Source organism: Sturnira hondurensis, unplaced genomic scaffold (assembly GCF_014824575.4).
Source record: "Sturnira hondurensis isolate 20B ecotype Veracruz unplaced genomic scaffold, ASM1482457v3 Scaffold0021143, whole genome shotgun sequence".
NCBI lineage: Eukaryota > Metazoa > Chordata > Mammalia > Chiroptera > Phyllostomidae > Sturnira > Sturnira hondurensis.
Window position 1 is genome coordinate 26,346,457 of NW_028093774.1, and position 24,073 is coordinate 26,370,529.

Below are 24,073 nucleotides of genomic sequence, written 5' to 3' on the forward strand. Positions count from 1 at the left end.
TAATCTAATCAATGACAGTTATTCATCTCCCGCTCTCTCTCTGGAACCTGCTTCAACAGACAACAATGGCTCTATGTCATTAGATCTCATCCTTAGCGCATCTCAAGCATGAACATACTGGAAGTAAAATGAATCAAGAAGAGCCAGAAAGTAAACTAATCCAGAGAAGCCAAAATGTAATAAGAATGAGACAGAAAAAAGTACTTAGGGAAATTTTTAAAAAGAGAGATAAAACAACTACCATTTAAAACAGAGAGGAAAGGAAATGATAATCCACAGGATTTTAATTTAGTGCTTGTTTTGTGGGAGACAATAAAGACTTTATACGTCCTGTCTCATTTAAGTCTGATAAGACTATGAAGTAGCATCATTAACATATTCATTTTATATACTATGCAGTTGAGACTTGGAGACAGAAAGTAATTTACCCAACATTGCACAGCTCGCAAGTGCCCCACACACCAGAAACAAGACCCGCACAGTCTGACCAGAGGAAGTTATGTTGTTACTCAACATTCAGTCCTGTCTTGAGTGCTTGGAAAGATGGATGTGAGAACTAGTAAGGGTTAGAGGGGTCAGGATAGGTTGGGATGAATGGGAAAGAGAAAAAAGGAGAGGGAATCAAAGAATACAGAAGCTATTCCCCTTCCCCTTCTTTCTGTTCCTGTTCCTTCTTTCTATTCCTGAACAATTTAGTTCTAGATCCACTAGCTGAACAAAGAGAGGCAGGAATCGGTAGTGGGGAGAGTGAGGAGCCCAGAACCCAAGGGAGACAAGAGGGTGTCTATCACCAGGAGAGGGGTGCAGCCCCATGTAAGGAATCAGAGCCTGAGCAGGGTGAGGCGGGCATCCAAGTGGGGGAGAGGATGGTGGACGGGATGGGTCACCAGTTACATCCAGGGGAACTGATCTAATGCAATAAGGGACCATGAGGCTTTATTCTGATATTAGTTAATTAATTAAAAGATTAATGAGGCACAGAATATTTACACAGTTCAAGCCAACATATTCATTAATTTCAAAGGGGAAAAAGTGACTTTACAGTGAGGAAGGCAGGCAGACGCCCCAGTGAGTCGTGAACACTGTCAGCAACGGGACAAATCGCAATGCTGCGCCACCATTTGGGATGCAGCATCGCGCAGCGCGCAGCATCCGTCTAAGATGTGCCTCCCAAAGGGGCACGGCCTGAGCCCCATCATTGGGAAACATCAGGAAGATCCACTTCAGGGAAAGTCCACAAAATAACTGGCTTGTGATCTTAAAAAATGTCAACGTAATAAGAGACAAAGAAATACTGTGGCACTGTCCCAGACTGAAGGGGACTAGAGAGATGTGACAGCTGAATGCAGTGCGTGAGGTTCTAAACTGGGTCTTCTAGCGATGCAGGCTCTGACCGGACATTTGGCAAAGTCTGAATGGGAAGTCAGGATTAGGTGGCGGTAGCGTGCAATGTTCGTGTCCTAATTTTGATGGTCATATTTTGCCTATGTAGAAGGACATCTTTAATCGTAGGCAACACAAACTAAAGTATTTGGGGATAATAGGGCATTGAATTGGGAAAACTGCCCTTAAAAGATTCAGGAAATAATATCCTGTAAGTTTGTGACAGTTTAAAAAAATTAATGGGAATAATAATACAAAGAAAAAGTAAAAAGGCGAGAGGAGACAATGGGGGAGGGGAGACGGATGAATACTGAGGTTCGGGCCATGAGTGCCAGAGGTCATGTTAAACCATTTCAGGTCTCCAAGGCCACAGCTTTGCAACAGCAATGGAAGCCTTTTTGTGGTGATGGATGACTAGGCAAATGCCCATTTGCATATTCTGTCCTCCAAAACTTACCCAGTAGGACAAGACACTTACTCCACCATCACTCAGGGGCTGAGACAGTGGAGCTGCCTGTGAGAACCAGAGGTCAGGGCAAGCGCTCCGACTCTCACCTGGCTTCTCTGGGCACAAATATAGGCAGATCTGCTGGAATGTGGCAAGTCGTTAGGCCGTTTTTAAAGGAGAGCACAGTGTAATGGGGAAGAAAAGCAAAGGTCAGCAGTCCTTGTGGCCAGGCTTACAACCTGTGCCACAGTAACGGTTCACCCTGCGTTTTCCAGGGCAGCTGTGATTTCCTACACTTCTGTTCCTCTCCGCCCAGACTCGTGTCCCTTCTTGACATCTAGGAGAGCTGATCGTCATCAGCAGCATTTTTCTGGGAACACTGGATTCCCAGAAAAGAGAAAGAGGGAAAGAAAGCCTGGGAAGGAAAGTAGGAAACGAAGGGGAAGGAAGAAAGAGAGACACGGGGAAGGGGCGTGTGGCTGGTGCAGGTCAGCACAGTCCCCCCTGGACGCGCCCGCCTGTCTCACCTCAGGTCAGGGCCAAGCCACAGCCCTCTGTCGGAGGCAACGTTTTAACTCACTTCAGTTTGGGCTTCCTCCTTTTCATGATGAAGTCTTCCGTGAAAGAAACAAAAAACAGGAAATAAAGTTTAGAGTACAATATCAAGAAAATTTCAACACTAATCTTTACTCTTATTTCAAAGGTGAGGTCTGTGGCTTAGAAAGCGTTCTTCTAGCTGAACTTGGTGGGTGAAGTGGTCGGAAGGCTGCTGTCCGCACCTGGGCTGAGCGGCTGTCAGTGACCTAGTCATGGTCTTTCGGGGAGTACAGACAGTCGTAAGTATGTAGCCCACCGTGGGCCTGGAACCGCTGAGCAGTGAAATCCTGGGCTCCTATAGCCAATGAGGATATTGGGTAATGTGACAAAGGATGTAATGTCAACTCCAATATCCTTAGCAGTGGAAGGCAGTAAGAAGCCTGAGAGTTTTCTTTCTGTGCATAAGCCACAATAGCCTAAAAACTCTCTAACTGCCTAGCTGGTTGTTCTTGTATGTATGTATATACTTGTATATGCTTATGCTCACTATTTTGTCTCTTGTGTATAGTTCTCATATCATATTATGATTACAGTCGCTATAGACAATTCTATCTTGTCTCCATAAAATTCCAACTTAAGTAACCCCTTCAGGAAGATGTGGACCAGGTGAACTATGACTGTAGTCACCGTCAGAGCTTACGTGACATAAGGCCGGTATGGAAACTGGTCTGGTGGGAATATGATAATGGATTCTGGAGTCGGATACATCTGGGTTCGTATTTGGGTTCTATCCCCTGCTACTTTTATGACCTTGGACCATGTTACTCCCATCTGGGAGCCCACTTTCTCATCTATAAAGTGAGGATAAAACCACCCAACTCAAGGCAGTGTCGGGATGACTGAATGCGCTGATGCATGTAAAACCCCTGGACGCCGTGGCTCGATCAGCGAGCACCTAAGTGGTGCCCGAACTCTTCTGTGAAAAGTACAATCCGCCCGGCACTTGCTGGGCTGGGTTCCCTCTCGAAAATGCTGGTTTCATATTTCCCAACTTTTCATTCTAAGACACATGTTTTTCCCAGACTCCGAAATGGAGTACATCTGTGGCCAATGGGGGACAATGGCAAGGTTATCTGGCTGCACATGCATGAACTTAATCATGGTTGTTTGTATTAAATTATGTACATTGATTGTATGACACGGTTGCATTTAATGACCAATTAAAATGTGTTCTTCATGAGTAGCTGAAAACCTTTTGTTGGTGTCTTCTGGTGAGATTAAGAAAATTCCAGGACAAAACTTGCAGACTGCAAGTTGGAGGCTCGGAAGGCCCGTAGACTAGAGTGAAGCTCTCCTTTGAGGAGTGCATGGGGGATGGTGGTGCAGAGGGTGATGGGGATTGTGTGGAAGAAATCTAAGTGATAAGAAAGCATTGCGTTATGTAATTAGCAGCATTTTTTCTCTCTCAGTCATCTCTAAAATAATGGTATATCTTATCATGTATGCATCTTAAATTTGATAAAATGCAGTAGTCAACTCTTACTCATCCAGAAGTAGGTGATAAAGTACACATTCTTGGAAAAAAAAAGAAAGTGACAACGCCCACCTATTGAAGGGTGTGTCCAGTGTTTACGAGCACATGCTAATCAGTAGACGCCCTCTGGGGATGGGGAATACCCATTTCCGGTGCAGTCATTTATGTGGCTTCCAGGATCCCTTGTACATGAGGACATTATCCCTCCAGAGAGCAATCAGTGAATGATCTCCCAGGGGAGCTAGTGCGGCTGCGGATTTGTTGGGAACAAGAAAAATAGTCTCAGCCCCAAGGAGCCTGCATCCCTAGCAAACATCCTATAAGTTGATTGCCATCTGTTTAATTTCAAAATTTTCCTTTTAGTTGAGTCAGACCCCACCCTGTTCCTGCGAGCGGGCTCTGTAAGCCAATAGCTAACCGCCACATCTGCTTCTGTGCAACGCTTGCTTGCTTGCCTCTATATAAGGACTTAGCTGTAAGCGCTAGGCGAGACTCTCGTTTGCAGCCCCTGCGGGCACTGTGTCTCCGGACACTTTGAGAGTTCAGTTCGCCCCTGCGCAGGTTAAACTTGGCCAATAAAGTAACATCTTTGAAACCCTGAAAGTCTCCGACATTAGTTCTCATGGTTGGTGGATGCAACAGATTCAGGGCCACAGAGAGGAAGGAGGAAATGACAGGAAGGGGGGGGCTTCACAGATTTGCAGCCGTGGCTGGGACTTGAACTTGTCCCCTGCTGAACCTTGGAACAAAGAGGATGTTGCTAAGGAGCAGAAAATGTAACAAAATCTTTTATCTTCTCTGGTGTGATTTTTCTTTCTTTTAAGTTGTTGTTTCTGAACCTTTGCTCTTGAATTATTTTGACTCCTTTGAATGATGTGTATGGATGGTAAACGTGTGCTGAATTTTAACCAGTCTTAACTGAGGTTTGAGATGATCAATGTGTGCCTTGCAACTCCACCCCCTCCCGCCACCTCTCCAATTCTCTTGGTTAATGAGTCAAGAATGCACTGTTCCTAAGACATACGACTTGCTCTGTGAATTGCACACACACACAACCACCCTATTTTGTCAATGGCCTAAAAGAAGGATCAGCTCTTAAATTAATTATTTATTTGGTTTACTCTAATACTGGAAACAGTATTAAAGTTTTATATATGTTCATACACACATAGATATCTTTTTAGCTTTACAAATTTATATGTATATAAATGTATATTATATATTGCATATCATAGATATTCACATTTTCCCATAACATTAAATCAATAGATACTAATCATGGTGTGGACTTATTTGGAACATCACTATTTCTTGTAAGATGTGCCAAAGTGTATTGCACCCAATGGTTCACAGATGTTTGAGACTGATTTTCTCTCAAAAGGTGGTAGGTGAGTCCAGGTTCTGCTCCAAGTTCCCGGGGCTCTCCCGTCAGGAGACCACTGACAGGCAGCTCCTGCCCTCGGCCCTCTGGCCCCTCACGGAGATGTTGTCGCTAATTGTGCGGATTCAGAATAACTCAGATTTGTGCGGGCCAAACTTCTACAGGCAGTTTCGTTTTCCTCATAATTTTATTCATGAATCATTTTTAATATAGCTTTTTTGGATATAATTTATATACCATCAATTTCACTTATTTAAAGGGTACAATGCAATGATTTTTAGTATATTTCCAGAGTGGCACAGCCAGCATAGTAATCTCACCTTAGAACATTTTCATCATTTCCATGGCAAACTTTTTAATATGGATAGATGAAGATCCTGAATAGCACGTTTATGTTTCTCTTTCATCACCCCGTGACAATTGCATGTCAGAGAGTATGACCATAATCGTTAGGATTAAAAGTCAGAGTAGAGAGAAGATGCAAAGGAAATTTGCAATAATGTTATTCATATATAAGCTGGACATTTGTAAATTCTATAAAACTATCTTAAAAATAAAGCAAGGGTCATTTATGCAACTTCCTTATGAAAGTCCATACTGTTTTGCTTCATTTATTACTACATGGGCAGTATAGGTTTATCACCTAAAAGTAATAAAAAAAATTTAGTATTAAAAATAGACTAATCACATAAAGGACCAATGAATGAGCACGTTGTGTAACTGCCAGAAGTGTGTGCTGAGTGAATGTGTGAATTAAAGCAGAGGAGCAAAGCAGGGTTGCTGCAGGCCAGCGTGGGATGCAAAGCCGACTTCATTTCACACACAGAGAATCTCGTTATGATTTGTTCTACCTGTATTGTGTGTTAGTTCTCACAATCACAGTTTACATTTTTCCAGCAATTTATACCTTTCAGTAAGCCCATTAGATGTCCTATACACCTAGTTAAGCAAGCAAGATATAAAATGATATTATAGGTATGGGTTTTAACTGTTGCCGAGCAAAGAGGGCATAAAGGAGCTGAGGCATTGGGGGTGGACTCCAACTTACCCTACCGCTAGCAGAGTCTTTACAGTCTTTGTAATTTCTCTTAATACTGGTTTTCCTCCTCTCAGTCCTCCTTCCCTCCCCAGCTTTTTGCAACTCTGAGTGGAGATTCGTTCAGCCGATATTTACACCAGGTTGCACTTTTCTGCGGAATTACGGTATAATTTTCATTTGAGAAAAGCTCTGTTGGCTTTTAGTAAAAGGAAAGGTAGAGCAATTCCATGTTAAACCTGATTGCCGCCCAGAAGCCAGTGCCTGTGGTTTAGCAGGGAAAGGAAGCCCAGAGAAGCAATGAGCGCACACGTCTCGGGGTGGCGCTGCTTCAGCTCCACACGCTCTCCATGATGCCCCCAGGGCGTCCCCACCTGGGGAACGCTCCAAAGGTGACCAAGGCCTCAGCAGAGCTAAGAGCAGTGAGGGAGTGAGGTGCCACCCTGTGGTTTGGGGGTGGGGTGTCCTCACTTCTCCAGAAGTCACAGTCATTGGGAGTGTTTCGGGACTCAGCTCTTGTGTCTCCGTCAGCCGGAAGTGTTTCTGCCAGCGTTTCTGGCCACCTAATTCAGGGGGGTGTCTAGAAATGCCTGTAAAGTGTTCTCCATTAATATTTGCTATTTACCTCTCCCAATGTGGTCTTTTCTCCCAATATTTTATTATAAAAAAATTTCAAACGTACAGCAAAGTGGAAAGAATTCTGTAGTGAACACTCATATACTAACCATCTAAAATCTCTTGTCTTTTGCTTTTGAGTACTATTTCTGTATTTTCATGAAAGCTCTTAAATGATGGTGTTTACCCATCACTGGTTACAGCTGTTCTCACGGACATGGATGACAGTGTGGTGACTGCTGGGGGGGGGAGGTGTAAGGGGACTAAAGGTGATGGGGAAAAAAAGCTCGGCTCCATGATACCTGGTGCTTTGAGGCCAGTTCTTCACAGCACTTCAAGGTATAGCATTGACTTAGGTGATTTTTTTCCCCTAAGATTTTTAACACACTAATCGACTAATTTAGTGTTAAGATTCTTGACACACTAATTTTTAGGATTGGTCCATCACAATTCCAGGTCGCAATTCTGGTTACGCCTTCGAAAAGGTCTGAATATTGCGGCCTCTTCTCTCTTGACGATGGGACCCCTCCACCAACCTTGCAGCTCTGGACAGAAAAGCCCTGCGTTCAGGATCTTCTCTCCCATTTGAACAATTGGAAATAACGGTCTTTCCACAAATTCATTCCATCTCAGGTACTTATGGAAGAAAATTGGGGTAACAGTTTGAAAAATCAAAACCAGAAAAGAACCTGGAAAACTTGGTTTTATTTCAATCTCATATTCCCAGTGAAATTCTTTTTAAGACATCCAATAACTAGGTGTTGTCTCTGAGCTTTCCTGCTTGTTCTGGTTACGGTACAAGAAGTGAGAGTGGAAGGAAAAGAGGAAGATCAAAATAGACGTGTTGTCTTTGCATTACCTGAAATTCACACCGAAGTCGCCGGCCGCCGGACCCAGAGTCACTTACGTGGAGGCGCGGCTGCAGTCGACTCCAGAGATCTCCCGGGTGTCCGCTAGGAGACCGGTCTCCTAACCGCAGGGTTCCAACTCTGTTCACATTTCTTTGGCAGAAGGTGTTTGTGTCTACCTGGCAGGCAAGTAACAACGTAGTAAAAGCAGCGCAGGAGGCCAGGCCCTCAGGGCATTGTTCCGTGGCTCCTGCATCACAATGTGGTGACAGAGTCTCCGGGTGAGAGAAGAGCCCTGGGAAGGAGCCTCCTGCCAGCCCGCCTCTGAGGTCCGGGGTGGCCAAGTTTTCATACGAACACTTGGGAGAGAAAAGCCACTTTAGCAGTAGAATCGCCACGGAAAAGATAACTTTGTATCACTTACCACTCAGCTGGTAATTTATCATTCAATCTCCCAATATTCCAGTTTTCAGAGACACACATATTTAAGTCACTTTGCACTTCTGTGAGGAGAAACTTCTAAAGAACGCAGCATTCTTCGAGGGCAGTCGGTCTTTAGACTCACCACTGAGTGTGCTCTGGACACAGGCTGCCGTGGGCAGTCAGCACTGTCAGTGCATGAACGAGTGCAAATATATGGCATTGTCTCGTGAGGACATGGGACTAGGTTGTATTTGCTTTTCTGTGTGGTTAGGAGGTCCTCCCCTTCCCTGTGGTATCACCCTTCTGCACATTTTGTGTTTCGACTGCAGAGCCGAGTGCTGCAGACGCCCACCCGTGCAGTTACTTCCTCACCCGCGCGTGGGGATGGAAGGGCCCCAGGGGTTACTCCTGGGGCTTGGGAGCCTGGGGGTGGGGGTAGTTCCTTGGTGAATCCACTTCCTTTCCGTCACCACATTCTAGATGGAAACACATGCTTTTGACAGGGCCCAGAGAATATTCAGTCTCTTGGAATAAACACTAACTGAGTCTTTTGAGAGGATTATAGTTTTCTTATTTCCTCAGGAACTGTGGCTTCCATTTGGGACCAGGCATTGGTGGCAGGGAGACCATAAGATCCACTCCCATAGGATAAGAGCAGGCATTTTCCCAGAAGCGGAGGTGAGGGTGGATGTACGACTGGAGGTTTTCTTGGCATCCGGCCCTGGTGCTACCAAACTCAGCCTGCAGGCAAGGGAAGTCTCTCCGGCTGCAGGCTCAGGGATCTCCCATTATTTTGCCCTCAGTCATCCCCTTTCCCATCTTCTATTCCGAATGCCGTCTTTCAGACAGACAAACTCTCCCTGTAGTTGTCTGACTGCCGTGGACTACATGTCTGGCCACCCATTTCTTCATCCAGCATATTTATCACATGATCCACGTGCCAAGTACCTGTTCTTCCTGCCCCAGGGCCAGGAAACATTTTTACATAAATATGATCTCATCTCTCCAAGTTGATGTTATTAATTTAATGATGTACCTTGATGAAACTCTTTGATATTATCTCACTTCCATTTCTTTTGAGGCCACTGGTATATTAAGAAGTGAAGGAATAGCAGAGGGAGAAAATAAAAATCATGGTATATTTTAAATATTTACCTTCAGAATATTAATGCTTTTTAATGCACACAGAATATAAAACCTTATGTATAACTTCATTTGGAGATGATGCCATGAGTTGGAATTTGAGGCTCTTTGTTGAAATGAGAGGCCCATGGCCAATTAGGCCTCTGTCCTGTAGACCTCAGAGATGTGATCTTCTCTGTGGATCTGACATTCTAAGCTTGGGATAGAAAGTTCTCCTCCCAAGGTTTAATCTCTGCTTCCTTGGTGAGTGTAACACAAGTTCAATTCAGCTGGTCAGTTCAGTAATAGGTTACCTACAATTTACTGGCCTACGAGGGTGAAGCGTCTCTGCCTCAAGGTAGTCACTGTCAAGTGGGGGAGGGATCTTGTAAGCAGAGTATTCCAATGGGGTGCAGTGATGAGCAGAGGCAGAGATGAGGGCCACGCAGTTCAATCGGGGGATTGAAGGAAGGGCTCCTGGAAGAGTTAATGCCCAAGTTAATCTTGAAAGATTAGCCAAATGGCCAGGTGTTGCACAAAGTTGGAGGAGAGGAAGGCTAGATTGCAGAGGGCTGTGCATGCCCTACCAGGGGCTTGGCCCTCATCTGCTCCAGTAGTTTTCTAATGAAGAATTCCAGCACAGGGAGATTTATGTTCTGGATCGATCATTCTTGTAGCAGCATGAAAGATGGGTTGGGGGACGGCAATTCTGGAGGCACAGGGACCATGGTGGTAGCAGTGGGAACAGAAAACAGAGGGTTGATTTGGGAACAATGAGTAGAGTTGACAGAAGGTGGTGACTAACTGGATGTGGAGAGTGAGAAGAAAGAATGACTCAGGTTTCTGGTTTGGGAAAGCGGGTAAGTGGTGTCATTAACCAGAAAACAAAACAGAGGCAGAGAAGCAGGTGCAGGTGGAGAGAAAGGTTCTTTGTTTGTGGGAACCCTGTCTAGTATGTTGCCTTGTATTCATTGTTGTTTAGTAAATAATATATTGCTTTTCTTAAACCTTCAGTGGCTTCCCAATGCTCTTAGAATATCTGACATATGTCATACAGTGTGCATGTGTGTATTTGGTATTACATCCAAGAGCCTACCAATGTGTGAGTATGATCTGGCCCCATCCTGACTTCAGTTTCCTTCACCCATATCCGAGACCCCTCCCCATCTCCCTCATTATACTTCTGTCTCCTTTCCGATGTATTATTTAAGCCCCTTTTGGTCTACAATGCTCTTCTCTCAATTCTTATTTTCATTTTTCAGATCTGAGTTCAAATGTTACCAGTTTCGAGAGCCCTTCCTTGATCTCTTGACGAGCGATGGCCAGGTAGCTCCAAATCCGCCACTGTGTTCCGCACTGTGGGGCTGGGGCTGGAACTGCAAACCGCATTTCCCAGCCGACTTTCCTGTTAGGTGCAACAATAGGTTGTATTAGACCACAAGGAGCTTTGTAAGCGAAGGGAGGGAAGAAGGGACTGGTGTTCCTTCCTGTTTGTTTTTGTTTCTGTCACTGTTACTCTGGCAACAGCAACTGGTTCTAGACTTTGTGTGTGTGTGTGCTCTCGGAATCAACATCTGGGCAGTGTCCTCTCCTTAGAGGGTTGAATCCTACCACCAAAGGTTCAACCTCTGAGCTTCTAGATTCTCATTGTAGTGCACTAACTTCTTCCACCTACCTCCCCACCCCTAGTTGTGGTAACTAATCCCTGTAGTTACTATGTCTGGCATCTTGATGCCTTTCTTTGCACTTTTCCAGGTATCCAACACCTATTTAACTTATTCCCACATCAAAGTCTCTTTGTGTGATTTCTGCCTTTTTCAATGGCTAGACCCCGATGCAATAATGGAACATGATTTAGGCCTCCACCCACTTATTCTCCAACTTATCATTGCAATTCTTTGTAGATTTTTCAGAATCTGTATTTCAAAAATATATATTTTTTGCTTTCTCACAGTCTATCTTCTCCAGTTGGATAAAGGTCTTTGCCTCATCAGTGCCTTGCACAGAGGCTGGCGTACAACCATAGAACCTAATAAATGCTTGTCCAATGAATTACTGGGTTATTACAAAGGGCTACAGGAGAACTATTGGCAACTGGCCATAAAAAATGGCTGGAATTGAGCAATTCTTTAATGTTTTGGGTCTAGGCTAAGTTATTGGTGAACTCTGTAACAATGTACCTTTCTGTCATGGAGTCAGGCTTAGTATTTTTTATAGGCATGTTAAAATACTGTGTATTATTTAACTTGAGTTCATCATCACTGAAATAACAAGCTACATAGTTTATCTGTTTTGAATTCTGCACTTACGTTCTGCACCTCCTCTTTCTATAATTGGGAATAATAGTGACTTACCTTGTTAGGGGTTCAGGAAGATCAAGAGTTTGTTATGGGTTACAGCCACAAAGTTTTGTTGGCAAATAATTTTAAAAATGAAAGCCATCCAAAGAATCCACTTGCTATAATATGCAATAACACTTAAAAGCATTTACTTGGTAAACTCAATCTACTTACTTTTTTTTAAATTGTATGATATGGTTTAAAACAACCCATACATAGAACCCAAAAAGCAAGTTAAAAAGAAACCACTTAACTTCCACATGGCTATAAGCTAGAATGTAAAATCATCTTCTATAGTCTTTTATTTTACTATTATCTACCAAAACAAATAATATAATACATCATATATGTGTAATTCTAAATTGACTTTGGTCAAATAAATGCAAATAGATTAGATGGCATTGAGACTTCCACTGTGTCAAGAAGAACCATTTCATGGAGCCTTAACTTTTCAATTAAATGTGAGACAAAATATAAATGAGAGAATGTAGAATGTAGTTACCAATGATAAGGGGTTAATTTCTTTCTTTCTTTTTTTTAAATTTAAATATATTTATTTTTTTATTTTATTTTTTAAAGATTTTATTTATTTATTTATCTTTAGAGGGGAAAGGAGAGAGGGAGAGAAACATCAATGTATGGTTGCCTTTTGTGCACCTCCTGCTGGGAGCTGGCCTGCAGGGAACCAGCCTGCAACCCGGGCATGTGCCCTGACTGGGAACCGAACCTTGATCCTCTGGTTCGCAGGCCTGTGCTCAATCCACTGAGCTACACCAGCCAGGGCTAATTTCTAAAATATATAAACTTACACTACTCAATACCAAGAAGACAAATACCCAATTAAAAAATAAACAAGGACCTAAATAGACACTTCTTCAGAGAAGACATGCAGATGGCCAATGACATATGAAAAAATGCTCAACATCACTAATCATCAGAGAAATGCTAATTAAAACCACAATGAGATATCACCTTGCATCTGTCAGAATGGCTACCATCAATCAATCAACAAATGATAAGTGTTGGCAAGGATGTGGAGAAAAGGGAACCCTAGTGCACTGTTCCCACTGTTGGTGGGAATGCAGACTGGTGCAGCCACTGTGGAAAACAGAATGGAGTTTCCTCAAAAGACTAAAAGTGGAACTGCCTTATGACCCAGTGATCCCACTTCAGGGAATATATTGGAAGAAACCTGAAATACTAATTTGAAAGAGTACTCGTATATGCACCCTTATGTTCATTGCAGCATTATTTACAATAGCCAAGATCTGGAAACAGCCCAAGTACCCATCAGTTGATAAGTGGACAAAAAAAAAAACTGGTTCATTTACACAGTGGATTACTACTGGTCATAAAAAAGGAAGAAACTTTTACCTTTTGCAACAGCATGGATGAACCCAGAGATTATTATTCCAAGTGAAATAGCCAGTCAGGGGAAGACAAATATATGATCTCATTTACGTGTGGGATCTAATGAACAAAATAAACTGATGAACAAAGTAGAAACAGAGGCATAGACACATGGAACAGACTGACAGCTGTCAGAAGGGTGGGGGGTTGGGGGCCTGGATGAAAGAACATAAAGGAATTAAGCAAAAAAATGTATGTATATCTATACACACACACACACACACACACACATCACATAGACACAGACCACGGTGTAGTGAAAGCTGGAGGGAAAGAGGGGTGGAGTGGAGGTGGAGCTGGAGGAAGGGTGGGCAGGTGGGGACAGAGAGACTTTGCTGCATACTCACGCAGTATGCAGACGATATTTTGTTGAGTTGTGCAATGGAAACCTGTAGGGTTTTATGAACCGATGTCACCCCAATAAATTCAATTACAAAATAAATAAATAGCCTGACTGGTGTGGCTCAGATGGTTGGCATTGTCCTGCAAAGTGAAAGGTCACCAGCTTGATTCCTAGTCAGGGCACGTGCCTGGGTTGTGGGTTCGGTCCCTGCTCAGGGAGAGCATGAGCAGCAACCCAACGATGTTTTTCTCCCTCCCTTCCTCTCTCTCTAAAGACTAACTAAATATTAAAAATAAGTGAATACATTTCCTTTGTATCTATTACAGATATGTTCACATTTTCCCCTTTTCTAACTCGGAAGGAAAAATGTTTCTTTTCTTCTTCAGGCTGATTGGACCACCAGGTTCCTTAAATACAGCCTCTCCTTCCCCTCTTTCTCCATCTGGGGACTTACTCTTGCATTTTTAATATGCCCACTACTGTTTTTTTTTCTCAAAGCCCACAAACAAAAATGCTCCGTCCATCTTGTTATCAGTTCAAACTATCATCTTGTGTCTATCTTTCTTATGCACAAGTTCCAAAGCATTTATATTCATGGTTTCTATTTTGCAATCTGGCTTTAGCCCTCAGCCCATTATTGAAATTGCCCTCTTGTAGCTCAGGAATGATTAAGTCTGAATCAGTAAGTCTTCCTGAACCATCATCTTTCTTGACATTTCTTTACATTTTTAAAATTTTCTTTCTTTTTGGAAACTCTCCTTGATTTTTGGAACACGGCTCTGCCTGTTTTCTTCTCTTCCGAGGAATGCGCTTCCTTTCGTTCCACTCATGGACTTTTCCCTCCAACACTCCAAACTAAGATTTCACACCGGCCTTGACCTCTTCTCTGCGTTTTCTGTTGCTATAGCTTAGTTTGAGTATGGACTCTGAAGCCAGATTGCTGAGTTTGAATCTTGGCTCCTCCAACTAGCTGTGTGACCATGGACAAGTTGCTTAACTTTTCTTCCTGTGCCTTCATTTCATCTGTAATATAGAAATAATAATCCTTACAGGGTTGTTGTGAAAATTAAACAAATGAAAAGTGCTGGGCATATAGTAAGCTCTATGTCATGTATTTCACTGGATAAATATTTACTGATGCCTACATTTAGATACATATGCCAGGTAATCTAAGGACTAGGGAATAATATGTGAATAAAATAAACAAAAATTCTTGTGCTCATAGAGCTTACATTTTGTAAGAAAAACAATTATTAACGGTCCATAATTCTCTACTTCTGGAATGTCCTTCTTCCTGCATCATCTTTAAAACTGCACACTTCAAGGCCCACTAGAATGTCGTCTTATCCCTGAAAATCTTACCTTGTAGAAGGTTACCATTGAACTCTTCCAGCTCTTTAAATCTGAATTTTGTAATTTATCACATTCTACACACTGTACTATGGATTTTCAAGTATCAAACATATCAAATATTATGGTTACTTGCACATGTTTTTATTATCTCCCTCGATGGAGTTTAATGTTAGCTACTCTCTCTATTCATCTTTGCACACAGTAGCACGATACAGCTTGTACCCAAACACATATTAGATGATCAATAAATATTTTTGAATGAATGTGGGTAAAGCACTGTTCACGGCCTTTCATTTGATCTCTGCTAACTAACCTTATCTTCTTTAACTGCAAATATAAAAAAAAATTAAAATAACAGAACATTTTATTTTTCAACCTTGGAAATATTGGGTATTAGTATCAAATATTTGTTGTTGACAACTTGGCTTTATTCATCATCGTCACCTGGCGCCGTGTTCACTAGGCGTCCGGGATCTGTCCTTCGCTCCACTCGGTGTGCCCTCCAGCGGAGTCAGTGCCCCCGGCTATCGCCATTTGAAAAGTGCTCCTGAATTTTTACTAAAGGAGCCCTAGGGATAGAGTGTATTTCACTGGTTGCGTTTTCTGCAATCAGCACAGAGTCCTCCCACTTCTCACTTCCTTTCTAGCAGGATCAAGAAATTTCTAGGTACCCGTCTGGATTTTTCTGGTTCATAGATGTTTGAAATTTGTTTTAATGGCATCTAAAATAGGATTTTAGTTTTATCCTCCTAAATTAGGAACTATCTTTCCTCTGAATTTGTTCGTGATTCTCCGGCTATGACTGGAAAGAGCAGGCCATCCACAGGTTCTCTACTGCTTTCTGATCTGTGTGTTCACGGTTCTTCAGAGCACGGTACTGTAGTGAAATACAGTCATACTGCATTTGAAATCTCCTTTATGTCACTTGAGTTTGCTACGTCATCTTAAATATGCCTTCTTTCCAGGCGGAACCCTGCCAGAGTGCATGATAACATTCTCTTTTTTAATAACAAGGCCAACACCACGGATTTTTATATAATGATCAGGATTTTTTTATTCATTAAGTTTCAGTATCATTACAGAAAATGTTATAGTACAGAGTTGTTTAACATTATTTTTTCTTTGCTCTTAATTTCCACATGAATGCTGGTAACACTAATATCTGTACAAGATCAGTCTTTGATTTTATTTTTTGTTCTGTACAATTTTAAATGTATTGGTTAAAAAGGCTGTCAGCACTTAAGGAAGCATTTTTCCCCCAGTTTGTTTGTTCAAATAAAAGGTATCCAGTTACTGCCCGAGAGGACTGTGCCATGAGGCTGCTGGGGTGAGAACCTGCCCCGGAAGCTCTGGGAGGGGTGGTTCTCCTGGCGGCGGGGCGGGCCGCCCCCGTCACTCTTCTTTCGGCACCGTGCACATAAACACGAGGTACATGGTAAAGAACAAGCAAAAGCTCTCTGTAAAGCGGTTATGAAGCATACTAAGAAGGGAAATCCAAGTGTTGCCTACGCTAGTATAAATAAGCAGACAGCCTTGATTTAAGAGCATAAGTAGTTGTTTAAAGATGAGAAAAACACAAGTTCTGCAGGCACCTACTGCTGTCTACTAAAAGCTATTGCTATCAGACCTAGCATTGAACACACAAAGCGATTGCGAGAAAGGAAAAATCGGCTTTGATATAATCAGAATAGAGTTGTCTGTTAAGATTTATTTTTAGATGTTTTTTCTTTAAAAGGTATTTAAATTCTTTTGAAATATAGTTCAAGATGTTGACTATACAGATCAACTTTTATCCAAATCAGAAAAACTAGCTGTGCCGTTGCATATTACCGGGTACAGTCAATGATATGTGGGCATGCATCGAGGCTTCTCCCGCGGCGGCCATCATAGCCGTCCGATGACCATGACGTCCACCACCTCGCCCTTGTGGAGCTCCACGTACTGCTCTGTCTTTGGAGGTAGCATCAACAGTCCATTGGCACTGCGCATGCTCATCAGACGGCTGCTCATCTGATTACCTAGAAAGAAAAACGCTCATTACAGCAGCCTCGGCATTACCAGGGATACATCTGGAGCCCTTGCTGTGCTTTCCCAAGTAAGACCCCACGAACAGAAACACAGGTCTCTGAGAGGAAGAGAGATGGTCGGACTTCCCAGTACTTTTTTAGGTAGCCTTGCTATTGTATCCTACAACCTTTCCACTAAACTCTAAAAATAACAATACAAATGACTGCTTATAAGAACAAAACCAGAATTTTGTAGCATTATGCAAATGCCACAGAATTTCTCTCTTCAGGCTGAAATGTTCTGTGTGTCTGAAAATAGAGGCTTTTAAAAACCTCTTAAGATAATAATGATGATAATAGCAGCAACTACCATTTCCTCCGTAGTATTTACTAAGTGGCAGACAAGGTGGTAGGCAAGTTACGTAACCATCTTATTTAATTCTTATTCTCACAGGACTCAAAAAGAGTTGAAGTAACTTACTTAGGGTCCTACTAACTACTTGGTGGCGAATTTGAATTAGAGTCTCTGGGACAGTAAGGCCCATGCACTTAGTCACGTGTTAGTTGGTACCTACACTTGAGAGGGCGCTTGTTTAAACCACAATATAGTTTTACTGAAATCACACAGAAGTCAGGTCAAATATGACTAGAGAAGTCGGGGATAAAAGCTTAAAGATTAGAGGAGGTAACTATAGCGCTCCAAATTATCAGTACTGATTTCTGAGTCCTTAAATTTTACCAACATCAGGGGTATACTAGTGGCTACAGAGAATCACACAATTGGGCTTTGATCTCACATTTCAGGGTGGCTTAGCCACAATCCCTTGTTTTCCTACAAAGTTATACTCAGAACTTATTGGTTGAACAAACAGATAAAAATCTTTTATAATTGTAGATTTGTATTTCAAATGCTTATCTAGAAAGCCTGGCTCCATAGAATAACAAAATCTTTTTAATTATTATTTTATTCTTGTTGTCCTGTTATGCTATACCATATAGGAAAACTTCAGCCATCTAATCTTTCAAAAAGGACAGTGTATGACAATTCCAAATTAGGGATACCTAAAGGAAGAGGTTATATACAAGGTCGATTTGGAAAAAGTCCAGCCACTCTTAATATAATAAGAATGGTTTGCATGACATCTATGTAACCTGGCAGCCAATGAGAATGGACTGGGACACGCATGCATGAACAATGAAGACTTCACTGTACTAGTCAGTGAGGGCGGTAGACACTGTTGACTGAGCATGTGTATTGTATGGCTGTTCCATTCAAAATGCCTGAGCCAGTAGAGCAATGAATCTGCATCAGTTTATGTGTCAAGCTTAAACATTCTTCCATGGAAACTATTTAGATGATTCAGAAGGCCATAGCTATGGGCAACTGGTGATTGGCAGCTTCATCAAGATAATGTGCCTGCTCATGCATCATGTCACATGCAGAGATTTTTGGCAAAACATCAAATCTCTCAGGAGACTCAGCCCCTCTACAGCCAAGATTTGGCACCCTATGACTTCTGGCTTTTCCCAAAATTAAAATCACCTTTGAAAGGGAAGAGATTTCACATCATTGATGAGATTCAGGAAAATAGGACAGGGCAGCTCATGGTGATTGGGAGAACTTTGTGAAGTCCCAAGATACATACTTTGAAGGGGATTAAAGTGTCATTGTCCCAGGTACAGTGTTTCTTGTATCCTGTATCCTGTTCAGTATCTCTATTTTTCTTTTTTTGAAATTTATTTATTTATTTATTTAATTGTTGTTTAAGTACAGTTTTCTATTTTTCATATTACATGGCTGGATACCTTTTGGACAGACCTCTTATATAAATGCGTGTTTCAGCAGGACTGGTAGACAGACATACCTGCAGTTGTGAATGACTAACCTGTACTCTGTGCCCAAGGCAGTGGTTCTTGGTGATGCCAAGTCAGTATACACCGATGGTATTCTGGGCGAGGATCCAGTTTTACATCACATGATAACTATAGAACAAAAATGAAAATAAAACGAATTTGATCGCTTGACCATTTTTTAAAACTACAGGGTGGTGGAGGTTGTGCAAAGGATACAGTGGACATGGAAAACAGCGAACGTCTGTTTCTACCCCTGCCACCTTATGTTCTTAACACGGGAAGTCCAGAGCTGCTCTGGTGAAAAGAGCCAAGAAGCTGGTTTTCACAGCGGTGGGAATGGCAGACGAAAGAGATAATGTCTATTTTTGATGTGTAATACTATGGGTTGTGAGGACAGGTACTTCTGACCTATGAATTCAAAAATTTTAACACTGAAAATAAAGTAAGCAAATCTAAACAAAAAACCAAGATCTATATCCATTTATCTGTATGCCCATCTATCTGTCCATCCATCTATATATCCAGTAAGTATTTACTGAGGTGTTATTCAGCTACCCATTCATACACCCGTCCCTGACGTAAACAGGAGAGCTACTTTCTCTCTCTCTCTTGAATACTTCCCTAATGTCCCACTACTGATATACAAGCTCATTAAGGCAACTAAAAGTAGTCCCTACTAAAAGTTTTGGTTTAGCCTTATCACTGGTAATAAAAGAATTCCTCTGAATGAGTCTTTGCTATGAAATTACATCTTTCATATTCTCCTAACAAGGATAAAGTCATTTCTATCATAGCAACTTCAGGTCACATACATGACATAGACATACATGACATACATGGCCAATCAACCTTTAACCTGGAGCCATTGTCTTTTAAATCTGTTATTAAATTCACACTGAAATCTGAGAAGTTAATGTGATTATGTGTTAGTAGCAGGTGCCTAAAAGGTAATCATTCAACAAGTTTATACAATATATAATTATGGACAATAGCCCAAAGATTAGCTCAATGTTAATGAGAACAAGACTTGAGCTTAAGAAAGCACCTATTCACTATGAGCTTCAATGCTCACAAGAATGATGTACCATGAATAAACACAACTTCTGGTGAAATAGCATTGCGAATGGTTGGTGTTTCACTTCTGATGACTTCTATTCATTCAAAATGGGCAGTGCGCTGTGGGCTAGGACTGTTTCCTTGGCATATTTTCCTGGCACATGGTAGTCATTCAAGGGATGAAACTGTATTATTTAGTGTATTATATGATATGTTGTATATATAAATGTCTAAGGGAAAGAATTGGGAATAAAAGGTCAAAAGAATTCAGAAGATAAGCCACAGAATGGAAAAAAAATATTTGCAAAAGGCCTTTCAGATAAAGGCCTGTGATCCAAAATATACAGAGAATTAATAAAACTCAACTAAAAAAAGAACCACCCAATTAAACAATGGGAAAAAGAACCTGAACAGATTTCTCACCAAGGAAGGTATGTATATATGTATGTATGTATGTATATATATATATATATATATATATATATATATATATATATATATATAGGTAGATAAGCATATGAAAAGGTATTCACCGTCATAGGTCATTAGGAAATTGCAAATTAAAACAACAGTGAGATATCATTACACACCTACTAGAAAGACCAAAATCCAAAGCACTGGCCACACCACACCCTGTGAAGAATGTGGAGGAACAGGAACTCTTAGTCACTGCCGGTAGCAGTGAAAAATGGTAGCCACCCTGGAGAACAGTTTGCTACTTCCTTATAAAATAAAATATACTTTTACCATACAATCCAGTAATTGTGTTCCCTTGGTATTTACCCAATGAACAAAACACTTATGTCTAAACCTATACACTAAGGTTTGTAGCAGCTTCCTTCATACCTGCCAGAAGTTGGAAGCAACCAAGATGTCCTTTAGTAAGTGAATGGATAAATAAATGGTGCTACATCTAGACAATGGCATATTATTCAGCATGAAAAGAAATGAGCTACCGAGCCATTCAAAGACATGAAGAAATCTCAAATGTATATCACTAAGTGAAAGAAGCCAATGTGCAAGGGCTACATACTATATGATTCCAACTATATCACATTCTGGGAAAGGCAAAACTGGGGAGACGGTAAAGAGATCAAGGGTTAGTGGGGAGGGAGGGATGAACAGGCAAAACATAGAAGGTTTTTAGGAGAGTGAAACTATGCTGTATGATACTATAATGACAGATACATGCAATTATACGTTAATCAAGACCTACAGAATATAGGACACCAACATGAACTCTAAGGTAAACTATGGACTTTGGGTGACAAAACAGGTTTATCTGTGATAATAAATGTACTGCTTTGGTGCAGGATATCAATAGCAGGGGACGCTGCGTGTGTGTGCGGACAGGAGGTCTATGGGAACTCCGTACTTCCTGTAATTTTGCTATAAACCTAAATGTGCTCTAAAAACAGAATTTTTAATGAAAAAAGCGGATATATTTTATCCTTCCTTTTCCCCCTGCCCATCTTATAGAGAAGTGACCTCAAAGAATTCTCAGAGTAAATAATTAATTGCAAATGCAGTGTAGTAATATCACAGAGCTGTGTATGAGGTATAAAAGGGCATGAAGAAGTAAATGACCAACCCTGCTTAGGGACACTGAGAAAGGCTTCCAGGAGACGTGATGCCTGAGTCTTATGACTAAGGAATTTCCTAGGCTGAGAAAGGAGATGGTGGTGGTGAGGGGAGAAACTTCTGGGAAGGAGAATAAACACAGGCACAGACAGGGGCTCTCATGTCCACTGTGGAAGAAGCAGGAATTAGTTTGGTGTGGTCGCAGTGCAGCATGGGAAGCAGACGAAGCTGGAGAGGAAAACAGGCCTGCGGATGGAAGGCCTTCCACGCTCACTTGAGCAGTTTGCATTTAACCCTGCGGTCGTGGGAAGCACTGAAGAATATTAATTGGTGATGCTGCTAGGATTAAAGTTAGACAAAAAAGATTTAAGAGGAAGCAAGATTAGTAGAACGGAAACAATGAAATATGCCAAGGTTTATAATCTAGTAAATGTTGGAGCCATCATTCAAACCAGGGCTCATTTGGCTACAAAACTCAGGGGATGGGGACGGTGGAGGGGCTTTAGGGGGATGGTGAAGTGCGGTAAGACCAGTAAGGAATGCAGCAGCTCATCTGTGGGATGCATACGAATCAACAAAGAAAATTTTGGCCCCTGCTGAGATTTGTGAACGGAAAATATTAACTTGAACAGCTGTTGACTCTTCGTTAGTTGTGCTTAGTGGCCTGGAATAAAAGTGAAGGGCAAAGAAGTTTGTAGATACTTAGAGTGGGTTGTAGTGGAGGGAAGAAGCAAAAATAAGTTGAAGGTGCTGGAAAACTGTTAAGTGATATGCCACAGGATTTCGATTGGATGGGAAAGTGGGGAAGCCAGAGGGGCTTTGGAACCAGGGAAAAGTGTGAGGGTTATAGGGTTGTTCATACGCTTTTGTGTCTACTGATTGGTAACTTGCCGTTGTTGCTAATTTGTACATCAGAGATGGTGATTTTTTTAAAAGGTTTTATTTGTTTATTTTTAGAGAGAGGGGAAGGGAGGGAGAAAGAGAGGGAGAAAAATATCAATGTGGGGTTGTTTCTTGCACACCTTCTACTGGGGACCTGGACTGCTACTCAGGCATGTGCCCTAATTGGGAATCGAATCAGCGACCTTTTGGTTCGCAGGCCAACACTCAACCCACTGAGTCACACCAGCCAAGGGTCAGAGTTGGTGATTTTTGAAATGGAGCAGTTCTGGGACTTAAAAAGGATGTGTGTGTGAGTTGCAATGCAGAATTAAAGGTAGTTAGAACTACAGAAATAAAGCAAGTGATGGTGGGAGGCGACGTAGTGAAGAGAAGATGACAATTAGACAGTTGCAGAAGACCTGATTGTCTTTGGAGGGTTTGATGGCGGTAATGAGAAGGTAAAAGCTCTAAAAGATTTGGGGGAACAGGTTGGGACTAAGAGGTGCAGAGGTTGGAGAAGAAAGTTTGTGAGGAAACAAATGACCAAAGGGGATTCCATTTGGGTGAAGGTCAAAGATGACATTCTCGAGGAGCTGGGGGGTACTGGGGGCTTGGCCTCTACTTGGCCAAAGCTTCCAAAGAGTGGTTAAAGGAGTTTTACATTACATTTTTTGATAAGTGCTATAGAAGTCATGAGGCACTAACTCCATCAGTCTATCAGAGAGGACCTTGAGATTTTCACCCCGTAAGTCATCTGACTAAAATTTGTCATGTAACTTTAAAATCCTTGCACATGCAGGTATGGATCAGTTTCAAATTCATTTTTGCCAAAATTTCTATAACCTAGGTACCTTTTTCATTTCCTAATAATAAGGTAAAACTGATTTATATGTTTCTTATAAATCATGGACCGTTCTATCATTTTCAGTATCTGTTTTTGATCCACAGGCTACAATATACTCATATAACTGGCATTTAGTAATATCTTTTGATGATCAATGACCAGTTTTGTCACAATGAACAGTTAGATTTCTCTTGACAATTGCAAACACCTTAGCAATTTTTGAACAATATAAACATTTTGTTGAAATGTTTTGCATTTTATTGCTTATGGCATTAGTCAGAAAGCATTAATTAAGTTCTTATAGCATGCTGGACACTAATATTCAAGAGAAGAGGGAAGGCAGACAAATTAGAATTGTCAGGTGAGGTTCCAACATGCTTGTACTCTCCTAGGACATGCTGCCCTGGTCCCATGGGAGATGAAAGTATTCTCCCTTTTCCTTCTCTTATTCAATGCTTGCAATGAGGTGAGCTGTTGATATTAATAGGAGTTACCTCAGGTTTGTTCCTAGTAAAAAAAAGTTGAGAACGAGGGACAGGGTTGGTGCTTTGATGGGATAATAAGGAAATACGTGATAGGGTGTCCTTTTGTGGAAACATTAGGTCAACAATTCTACTGGATGAATTGCTAGGATTATGTTTCTGATTGCCTGTTAAAAATCAGAAGTATTTCAACCTCAACCATACCTGACCAAAGAAACAGGGAAAATGTTTATTCCAAACTGATACTCTTCAGAATGTGTTGACATAAAAGGGTGGCATTTTTTGTGCCGACCTTTTAACACAGCACAGCATCGCCCTACCCGTAGGACAGCTACATCCCTGTCCAGCAGTGGGAGTTCCTGACGCCCGCAGTTAATATCCACCCCACCTCCCCAAAGCAGCAGGAATTGGGAGAGGCTGTGACTGGCAAAAGTTTTGGAGAACAGTAATAAGAGGTGCACGTAAGTTGCATCTCGGATGGTCAGAAAGTAGAGACCATGTTTCGAGTAAGTGAACAGGATTATGTTTTAGAGTGGCTGCTAAGTTATTAAAGATGTGGGGTGATTTGGGATGTTAAAACAAGAGAGGCAAGCAGC

General features: G+C 41.7%; 1 protein-coding gene across 4 annotated transcripts in view; it reads right to left on the minus strand.

Annotated features, from left to right (window-relative positions):
* Positions 1 to 15,800: 15,800 nt before the first annotated feature.
* The window catches only part of GPHN (gephyrin), a 478,645-nt gene continuing 470,372 nt past the window's right edge, over positions 15,801 to 24,073 (minus strand). For all 4 annotated transcript variants that reach the window (XM_037031472.1, XM_037031470.1, XM_037031473.1 and 1 more), the window contains 2 exons: positions 18,665 to 18,761; positions 15,801 to 16,790 (listed from right to left, as the gene is read on the minus strand). In XM_037031472.1, the coding sequence (XP_036887367.1) occupies positions 16,657 to 16,790; positions 18,665 to 18,761 (231 nt within the window). In that variant the 3' untranslated portion in view covers positions 15,801 to 16,656. The remainder of the gene's footprint in view (positions 16,791 to 18,664; positions 18,762 to 24,073) is intronic.